This window comes from Aethina tumida, chromosome 1 (assembly GCF_024364675.1).
Source record: "Aethina tumida isolate Nest 87 chromosome 1, icAetTumi1.1, whole genome shotgun sequence".
NCBI classification, from domain to species: Eukaryota; Metazoa; Arthropoda; class Insecta; order Coleoptera; family Nitidulidae; genus Aethina; species Aethina tumida.
The window spans coordinates 5,299,244-5,309,598 of NC_065435.1; the positions used below are offsets into that span (position 1 = coordinate 5,299,244).

The window sequence follows — 10,355 nt, forward strand, 5'->3', positions numbered from 1 at the left end:
AATGATATATGAAACGATAACTGTTTATGGTGTTTGGTATTTACCCAACAAATGTGATCCAATAATTACTATAATTTAAATACAAGCATTTAGTTTTAATTGTTTTTACATCCAATCGATTATTTGCCGCTTAAGAACAGGCACAAAATGCATATGGGTGCAGTAAACTGAAACAAATGTCAGAAACAGACTCCTTGACCCTAAAACCACACAATTCGATGTACCTCAAAAAAATTATCTATCATCTCCTTTCTAGATGTTAGCGAGGCACAAAGAAAAATCAGCAGAAATGTCCAGGTGGGCGCTGACGTAAAAACCGGCGTAAATTTCGACTGCCCCGAAGAATTCGGCTACTACCCCCACCCCACTGACTGCACCCAGTACTACGTATGCGTGTTCGGCGGCGCCCTGCTCGAATCCTGCACCGGAGGGTTGATGTACAGCCACGAGCTCCAGACCTGCGACTGGCCCAGGAACGTCGGCTGCGATGGTCTCGAGATTTCCGGTCCACCTTCCGCTCTGGTGTCGCCCGGACCGACGAGCAGGAGCAGGGAACGCGAAAGAGATAGGGAGGAACAACCCAGGCAGAGGTACTCCCCTCAACCACCACCGCCACCGGCTCAACCTGCCGCTGTTGTCACTTCTAGAGGACAGCCAAGACAATTGCACCACACTCAGCAAGAAATCATCAAGGTAAGGCGATTGATGGTGGACTAAGGAAGTGATTAAGTTGTGGTTTACGTGCTTTAGCATCAGCAACAGTTGTACGCGGATGCTGAAGAGCAGCTGCCACCTGCTGAAGAAATCGAGAGTGACAGACAACAACGTGTGTACCGAGGACAGCCATCGACTATTGGGCAAGTACAGAGGGATAGAGATGGACTCAGGCATACCAACGCTATTCCTGTAAGTTGTAACTAATTGTGTTAAATTATTAATTTAATACCCAAACAATTCCAGTCCTATAGCGGGCGCGGTGAAAAAATTGGAGTAATCTCCTTTGGCACCCAACAACACTATAGGTAAGTCCTCCACCTTCATCACCTCATCTTTTCTCTGACCACCTTTCGTATTATTTTATTAGCAAAATTACTGACGTGGATGACTTTTTACATACAAATGACTTGACAGTAAAAAGAAGACGTAAACGACAAATAACAAGAAGGTAACTATTATCATACAAAAACTCGCATAGACTTTAAGGTTGACTTTTAGTCATCATCGAGATGCAGACTTGTGGCTGAATCAGCGCAACAAAAACCCTTACAGAATCCAGTCCATACCATTACAACCTTCACAACTTCATAAACAACCCTTCCAGTCCAGCCATCAGCCACAGTACACACAATCAAACGACGACTTTCAACCTTTCACCCCTGACTACAAAAGAACCTATCAACAACCCCAGTCGGTAACCCCCAACACGCTCTCCAACTACAATTATTTCTCAGTGAAGCCCACAACGAAAGTACCTCTAACATACCAAGACAGTTACTCTTACTTCAACATTGGCCAGAAGCCAAAATACTACGACAACGAGCCAATTCGGCACACCGTAGAGTACAACTATCAAAACCCTCCAAGAATAGTACTACAGCCCCAATCGCAGCCCTCTTACGTGCAGCCGGTGCAACAACAGAAACCCGTCCAGTTTGTGAACACCACCAGAAACTTAAACGATTACAAATACATAACAGAAGTGGTGACTAAAGGTTACGCACCGCAAAAACAGGTGAAACCCCCCGTGGTGGAGGAGGAGGACGAGTACTACGATGATGAGGAGGAAGAGCCAGTAAAGAACTACAAGACCAATAACACCAATTTCGAAAGGCCACACGACGACTATTTCAGACCGCCACCCTCGTTTTACAAGACTGAGAACAAGTACGAACACATCAAGAATCCATTTGCTAGTCCAGATTTTAATTACGATAAGTTCTTGGATGGTTTGAGAGGTACGACCACAACATCTACGACCGTAAAACCCAGAACAGTTGCGACTAAAGCTCATGTGTTTATGAATGAGCCAATAACTGAGAAGGTTGTAGTTAATAAGCAGACGGAAGTAAGGACTGTGCCATTTAATGTAAATAAGACTAATGTTACAAAACATGTTAATAGTAAAGTACCTGTAAGTGATTATTATTATTATGAGTATGAAGATGTGTCTAAGCCTAAGAAGATTTATTCTAGTCAAATTAAGTCAAATCAGAAAGTTAAAAAACCAATAGATTACGAGTACTATTACGAGGATTATGAGTACCCCGACACTAAAGAGGCTCAGAAAACTCACACTCAAGACGACAAAAATAGCGGGGAAATCAAGTACTCGGCAAGATATCAAGAAAAGCCACCCAAAAAAGTTCCTGACGTTACAACAACCACCACAACACAAAAGTACGTTTCAAGTACTACCCCGAAGGTGGTCTACACAGTTAGGCAAAGAACCAGAGGTACCACCAAAGCAACCACGCCGAAATCGACAAGGGGAACATCAACTAGAACGACTTTACACAGTGACAATGACACAAAACACTCGAAAAGGTAATGTGACGACTTGTTTGTCTTGTGACAGTGACTAACTAACTTCCGAAAGATGGCGTAAGATTTTACATAATTTTGTCGAATAAATCGTCTTGTGAAACGTGTTCCGTTTCAGTTGTGGTACAATAAAGCATTTTGGTTTATTATTTTCATGCCCCATATGATCTTATGTGGCCCATATGCTCACTGTCCATTAAACTATCGTTTTATAAGATTTTCATTGGTTGATTCTGAAAGTATCATAACTTATTAATTGCCGAGTGTGTGTAAAATACTAGAACTGCAACAGCAGTGAAAGCAATGCAATTATGAAATTATAAATAGCGTTTAATAATTAAATATAGACTAGGTATGTAGTTTGAAATCCAATCAATCTGGTTTGATCAACGGGTCCAATTTGGGACCCAGTCATGGTTGTCGGGCGAATAAAATCAATTAGTGGTATTATTGTTTGATTGACGAAATCTGAGACTGGTTCCATGACAGCCCACGATAATCCAATGTGACCTTTAAGTCATTAAAATTCAGATGTCATGCCTACGTTTCTAAAAAATGCTTCAATTTTATAAAATATAAATTTTCATGTCAATTATTGGCCACATAAAGTCTGCAAGAACCAAATAAAATAACGCCATTACTGTACATATGACCTGTAAATACTGTACATACAAAATTGGACACCTACACGCTGACTAACAATAAGACAAATGCCTCACGGACAATCTTCATGCACTTGCATTTTTTGTTGTGTGTGTAACGCATGTTTTTTCGATAATCCAGTGAAGAAAGTAGCATTGCCCCACCCCACCCCTCTGTTTCGACCGCCACTGCCACCGCCAGAACTTTGTACAATAGCAGCCAATACAGCGGCAACCACTACGACCCCTATTACGCACTTTACGATGAAGACGTTGAATTATATAGGGATGTTGGTAAGTACTTTGGCTAGCTCAAATTATCTGATACTTATTTTGAGTTTGAATTTTAGACTATTCTCATAACAATGCTTACAACAACAACAATAACAACAATAACAACAACGAGCAAGCACAGAGAACCTCATCGCCAACTTACAGAGGTACTCCAGCTCCAACTGTACAGTCAACTCCTGCCCACGAAGAAATTCCCAAAAGAGGAAACACGGTTTACATTCAAAACAACTACAACCCCGATATCTATCAACAATCTACTGTATCTGACTACAACGAGGACAACTCCTACAACAACCAACAAGTACGTACTTCAGCAACAGTTTAAGATATTGGAGTAATTTTGCTGTTTCAGGTGGATGATCAATCATCATACAGACAATCCAGCAGGCAACCATCCAGGTAAGTACACGGAAATAAAAACTTTTAATAATTTTTATAAAGTTCAAGTCTTAGGGGAGACAGGAATGAGTTAAATGATGTTGAGGAAGCCACAACTAAAAGAATTACTACTACTACTACCAGAAAACCTACTACAACTACAACAAGAACTACTACCACCACAAGAACTACCACTACTACAACGACGACCCAACGTACTATTCCCCCTAAAAAGAGTACAGTCCCGGCAAGGTACTACAAAACCAGAAAATGACCAAGTTTTTGCATGAGAAATTCATTCATCATGTTCAAATAGCTTTTTTTACAATACATCCGTACTTACATTTCATTTTATAGCTAAGTTTGTAGTATCTTTCATTGCATCCTTCATCTTAGGACAATTCCCAAGACTCGATGGACAAATTTTAATCTGTGTAGTAGTAATAATAAAGTCTTGAGATGAGATTGCAACTGTACGTAGACAAGTAGGCTCTTTCATCATCATTTTTTCATAAAAAAAACCATTTCGGATACAATAACAAATGTGGGTTATTGGGTTTTACTTGGACATAACCTAGATCTTGTGTGAAGGCATTAAAGAAGTTCTTATCCTCTACAAAGCTAACACTTTGAATGGATTCACTAAGTTACATTAGTTTTAAAAGGGTTTCGAGTAGAGCTTCCAAAGTGTTCCATCCAAGGAGAGTTTTTTTGAGATAGAGCTTGTCTAATGTCCCCCACATTGTATTGTTATGGGTAATTATAACAGGTATCGTTTATTCTAGCAGAACGCCTGTCACAACCAATGAGAACCAAACACAAGCACAGTCAATAAATAATACAAAACCGGAAGACCCGGGACACACCCCTCAAAGTTTACCCTTAATCCGAAATAATCCTGATAACAAAATTCAAGGACTTGACTTAACTAAGACATTGCCTGTTACTTACAGACCTAAATATATTGACACATTTTCTGATACTTCTTTGCATGAACCTCTTAGGGCTGTAGTTAAAAAACCTGCTCCATTTTCTCTTCCTCAGCACTTAACAACTGAAAAACCTGCTTTTCATTTTATTACTAAGGCTCCTTTATCTGATAGTATTATTAAAACAACAGAATTGGTGAATGCGAGTGTGGCACGAAGACCTATTGTTCCGACCACGTATTCACCGCCCAAGTTTTTCCTCAAGTCTATTTTGTCTAAGTCTAACAGTTCGCTCCCTGATTCTGAAGTTTTTAGTTTTAACGCGAAAATCGAGCGCCCAAAAGCTTTGAAATCAGTGAGAAAGTTTATAAACCCAATAACTGTTAACCACGAATTGTCAACTACTGGTTCCAGCTTCGAGTCTGCCGAGAAGCTGATTTCGGGCCTTTCGGATGATAATTCAGAAACCGAATTAACGTTCAAACCGAGCGTCGAGCCTAGCACTGTAAGATATTTGGTAACCCCAAGTACCACGACCAGTACTAGCACCACCACGACTCCAAGAGTCACCACAACCGAAAAGCAATACAAGAAATCTCAGATAACCGATAAGTACATCAGCGAAAAGTTGAGTTTAGAAAAAGAAAAGCTGCGACATTACATAGAACCCGACCACAGTAATACAGCACCTAACCAAAAACGTTTCCGCACCACTGTAGAAATTCCCCCTGCACATGCCTTCGTAGATTCTGAAGATAAACAAAAACCAGAACCCGACCAACCACCATCGTATAAAATCAAACCCTTCCCAAAACCGATCGTACAATCCGTGACTAAGACAGACATACCCCAAAATACATCCACCCCAGCTCGAGTCTCCCGGGTAAATGCCGCAATTAAGTCTTTAATTGCTATTGGGGGAGCGCGGAGGCAAACTCCAAAATGTATCGAACCAAAATGCAACGAGAAACAGAGGTATTTATTCCTCATATAATAGACTGCAAAATGTAATTTGCATGAACACCATCTTTGTTTTAATAATGTGCACCTTTCTTAACTAGTTCGGGACAGTCAAGGCGGAAACGAGCTAAAAAAACTATTGGGGAAGGCCGAAATTTAAATTATCACATCCCAACCTACGCCATTTGGGAAGTAATAATATTGAATTTTGATTTTCTCAAATTCTTTTCTATTTTCCCTTTGTTGATTGTCCCAAGTTATCCTTGTACACGCTTCTGGTAATGAACAGTCACGACGTTTAACTCCTATTATGACTGGATATTGACAATGGACCTCTCTCTATCCCGACATGTAACACCAAAAGCACACTTAACACACAACTTGGTTACTTGTCACGAAAAATATAAAACGCAGCGGATGGGGTTCAATAATGTGTAGAAAACTAAAACTGTTAGAAGAGTGCATGTGTTTTAGGCCAACAGTTAACTTTGTAACTCCGCACCGTCGTGTAACCGTTGTTACTTTCTCCCTAAATGGTATTATTCTTTATAGAACCAGTCCAAGAGGACGTGGGTCTGCGCACTATTCAGCTTCTGGAAACGTTGCCAATAATGAGGTTACTGTTAATGTAAATCGTGGAACACCAGCATCGTAAGTATCAGAGATATTCAAACCGAAGGAAAACGTGCTGACATGAAATCAACGATGAAGGCGACCAATTGTTTATAAAATTGTATCTCTTCAATCTATCTATGTGTTCCTTCAATCTTCTTGTGTCTAACAAATTCATGAAAGCATGACCTTCAAAACTTTAAATTCATGCCATCATCTTCATCAAAAACCACTCATCAATCGTCAATATGCACCAGTAGAAGTTTCCACCATTGTAAATTGTTTCAGTCGATCCAGGCCAACATTGAAACCATCCACGTCCATCGTTTCCAAAGCACAGGAGTTCGTGGACATCTACAGATACCCACCAAGGAGACCCGACCCAATCTACCCACAACCACAACCCGACAAAACTGCCGCCAAGTGTCGCAAAGACGTTTGCTTGCTTCCTGACTGCAGCTGCGGTGGCAAAGAAATACCCGGTAAGTACCGTTTAATCACGAGTAGAAATGTAGTCAATTACAGCTTCAGAGTAGCAGTTAGATTGATAGAGCAACCGCTTGAGAGTTTTGTTTTTAATTATGCATTTACCAGGAGACATACCAGTTGAAGAAACCCCACAGATGGTGCTGATAACCTTCGATGATGCAGTTAATGATTTAAATAAACAATATTACATTGATTTATTTGAAAACGGCCGTCGCAATCCTAACGGATGTCCGATATCAGCTACGTTTTATGTATCACACGAATGGACTGATTACAGCCAGGTCCAGAATTTGTATGCAGATGGCCACGAACTGGCTTCACACACAGTCTCGTAAGTGGCCCATACTGGCCGAGGGGCACACACGTGTTACCAAGTAGAAACACTTTTGGGCATCAGTGCATCTTTCTTTGACTTTAGTTTCCTATTTCCTGTAACTCATTCGGATAAACTAAAGACAAAAGAAAGAGTGAGATTTAATTGTAATATAATTGAGTCATAATAATGGAAATTTAGATGATGTCCAAGAATTTCTCGATGGTTCACAGTGGGGCTAAGCAAAACCTGGACTTTACTACTATTTTGACTTGCTTATCAACCTTGTCATTGCAATTATTTAACTGAATTTCTTCTCTTTTGCATACTAACAAATAGGTGACCTCCCTGTTGAACAAGTACCCCAATTAGTACTACTGACATATGACGATTCAGTGAATGACCTGAACAAAGGTTTGTACAGCGATCTCTTCGAAAAAGGCAGAACAAATCCCAATGGATGCCCTATTGCTGCCACGTTCTACGTATCCCATGAATGGACTGACTACAGCCAAGTCCAAAACCTATATTCTGATGGTCATGAAATCGCTTCCCATACCGTGTCGTAAGTCGTTTGAAAAAAAATGTCATTGCACTGTACAGTATCATCAATATGCACATTAACATATTTTGGAGTAGATGATTTGTCGGTTGTACGATTTGCCTTAACCCAAAGCTTCCCTTTAACTATTTTACTTTCTTAAGCTGACCTAACTCAACCAATGAATAAGTAGACAACATACTAATATTTATTTGTTAAATAGTCACAGCTTTGGAGAACAATTTTCTCAGAAGAAATGGACACGTGAAGTAGCAGGTCAAAGAGAAATTCTCGCAGCTTATGGTGGAGTCAAACTCGAAGACGTCAGAGGAATGAGAGCACCATTCTTATCTGTAAGTTGTCATCTAATAACTCCATCAACAATGTTTGACACAAACTGTTTTAGGTGGGAGGAAATAAGATGTTCAAGATGTTGTACGACTCCAACTTCACCTACGACTCTTCCATGCCCATCTATGAAAACAAACCACCAAGCTGGCCCTACACCTTGGACTACAAACTGTTCCACGACTGTATGATTCCACCTTGTCCAACCAGATCTTACCCAGGAGTGTGGGAAGTACCCATGGTGATGTGGCAAGATTTGAACGGCGGAAGGTGTTCCATGGGTGACGCTTGCAGCAACCCACCAGATGCTGACGGTGTATTCAAGATGTTGACCAAGAACTTCCAAAGACATTACACTACCAACAGGTAAATCTCGACATAAAATTAAAAGAAAGAAATTTTCTAATGTTTGTTGGATTTTAGAGCTCCATTTGGATTGTTCTACCACGCCGCCTGGTTCACACAGCCCCACCACAAGGAAGGCTTCATCCAATTCATCGACAGCATCTTGCAAATGAAAGACGTGTGGCTTGTAACCAACTGGCAAGCACTTCAGTGGGTGAGAGATCCAACTCCCATCAGCAGATTGGGATCCTTCCAGCCGTTCCAATGTGACTTTTCCGTAAGTATTGAACATGTAGTTTATCGATGATGATTATTGATGTTTTTTGTTCTTCCAGGACCGACCAAAGCGTTGCAACAACCCTAAAGTATGTAATTTATGGCACAAATCCGGTGTGAGATACATGAGGACATGCCAGCCATGCCCCGACATCTACCCATGGACTGGCAACACTGGAATACGCAGTAGTAGAATTGACAACGACATTGAAGATTAATTCATGAGCGAAAACTCGTGGTCGTTAAAATTAAGTTATTGTTAGGCCATTGCAACATTATTTTCAATGTTGTTTGTAATTTAAGGTACCTAAGATTATGTATTTATGGAAAAAAATTGATTGGATGTTGTCCAGATGTCTTGCAACATCGCCAGGGTGATGCTGCTCATATCTGATCAACATCATTGGATGGCCTTATAGTAAATTGTAAATATTATAACGGTAACTAATTATTAGCAATTCTATTATCTTTATACTGCCGAATAAATCTACTCTTTAATATATGTATGTAGTGGTTCCACAACTGCAACTTCATTAGAAACGCTTACTGCAGTCTGTAGGAAATACTTTCTTACCTACTATATTTAAACTACCTAATTTATTTGTATAATTTCAAATTTGATATATACGTTGTCGAATTGTGAACCAGTGATAAATTATAATAAAGTATTCTTATATATGACTCTTTTATTGAACCTTTCCCTTTCACTATTTTCCTACAATACTCCTTCAATAATAATACATTTTAAGAGTTAAATAAATAAGTTTGTTTATTGAATAATTTCTGTACAATTACAGTTCAATGTCTGGACTTTAGGACTTATGCATCCTGGTTTGGATGGTTGGTGTGATGATATGGTTTTTTGCAGCTCTTTTATTGTGTAGAGTAATAAATAAAACGTATTTATTGCTACAGATTTTATCGTATGCCTTTGTGCATCTCCTTCAGAAGTTTGTAAGGGGACCTCAAATACTCATCCAGGGAGTGAATTTTCATTATGTCTTTTAGTACAGGGTGTTATTCCTATAAAATTTTTGTTTTTGAGTTCTATTTATGCATTTATGGTTTTTATATTGGTCTGTCTATAGATGGGTCCTAAGAAGGTCCTTCTTAGTTTATTCAGCACTTATCTTTTTGTATATGGTTTACTTGGGCATCGAAAACCACATTCATTGATATTATATTTTCAAATTTCATTCAATTTTTTTGTTTAATTAAGTCTTTGAATATTTCATTTGCAATTTGGTCGGTATTTTTTGTTTTTTCCTGGTTTAGTTCCTTTGTTTTATTTTGTTTATAATTTATTGTCCTGTAGGTTGTGCTGGATTTTATCCTTTTTATTATTGTTGTTCCTCCGTGTTATTAGTTGTTCCAATTTTTTCTCATTTAAATCGATAAATCCATTTTATATGACGCTTTTGTTAATTCAAACTAAAATATCCCCTACAATGCCAAATCAAATAATTTTTTACCCAGTGTTCAAGCGCCATCTATATTTCGATAGCGAGATTTAAAATAAATAACTGCATTCGTAGTTGTACACTACATCTATTGACTAACAGATGGCGCCCTAATTACTAAAATCGCACAGGTGAAATACAAGTCAACATTCTACAATAAACGTATCTAATTTCTTTGTACATTGTTTAAACATTACACCGCACGAGAAGAAGTATTACGGTTGATGA

General features: G+C 39.2%; 1 protein-coding gene and 1 long non-coding RNA gene across 11 annotated transcripts in view; one reads left to right on the forward strand and one right to left on the reverse strand.

Annotated features, from left to right (window-relative positions):
- Positions 1 to 9,343, forward strand: part of LOC109598001 (uncharacterized) — a 56,512-nt gene extending 47,169 nt beyond the window's left edge. Inside the window, exons 2-16 of one of the 9 annotated variants that reach the window (XM_049961368.1) lie at positions 257 to 693; positions 751 to 906; positions 961 to 1,022; positions 3,325 to 3,476; positions 3,533 to 3,777; positions 3,829 to 3,875; positions 3,918 to 4,106; positions 4,643 to 5,758; positions 6,296 to 6,394; positions 6,644 to 6,837; positions 7,497 to 7,722; positions 7,922 to 8,051; positions 8,105 to 8,412; positions 8,470 to 8,668; positions 8,727 to 9,343. In XM_049961368.1, the coding sequence (XP_049817325.1) occupies positions 257 to 693; positions 751 to 906; positions 961 to 1,022; positions 3,325 to 3,476; positions 3,533 to 3,777; positions 3,829 to 3,875; positions 3,918 to 4,106; positions 4,643 to 5,758; positions 6,296 to 6,394; positions 6,644 to 6,837; positions 7,497 to 7,722; positions 7,922 to 8,051; positions 8,105 to 8,412; positions 8,470 to 8,668; positions 8,727 to 8,885 (3,719 nt within the window). In that variant the 3' untranslated portion in view covers positions 8,886 to 9,343. Of the gene's footprint in view, positions 1 to 256; positions 694 to 750; positions 907 to 960; positions 1,023 to 3,324; positions 3,477 to 3,532; positions 3,778 to 3,828; positions 3,876 to 3,917; positions 4,107 to 4,642; positions 5,759 to 6,295; positions 6,395 to 6,643; positions 6,838 to 6,949; positions 7,176 to 7,496; positions 7,723 to 7,921; positions 8,052 to 8,104; positions 8,413 to 8,469; positions 8,669 to 8,726 lie in introns of all 9 variants that reach the window. The other 8 variants (XM_049961375.1, XM_049961367.1, XM_049961369.1 and 5 more) reach the window with 8 other exon arrangements.
- LOC126264273 (uncharacterized) overlaps positions 1 to 10,355 on the reverse strand; it is a 240,268-nt gene that overhangs the window by 83,266 nt on the left and 146,647 nt on the right. The gene's annotated exons all lie outside the window — the stretch shown is intronic.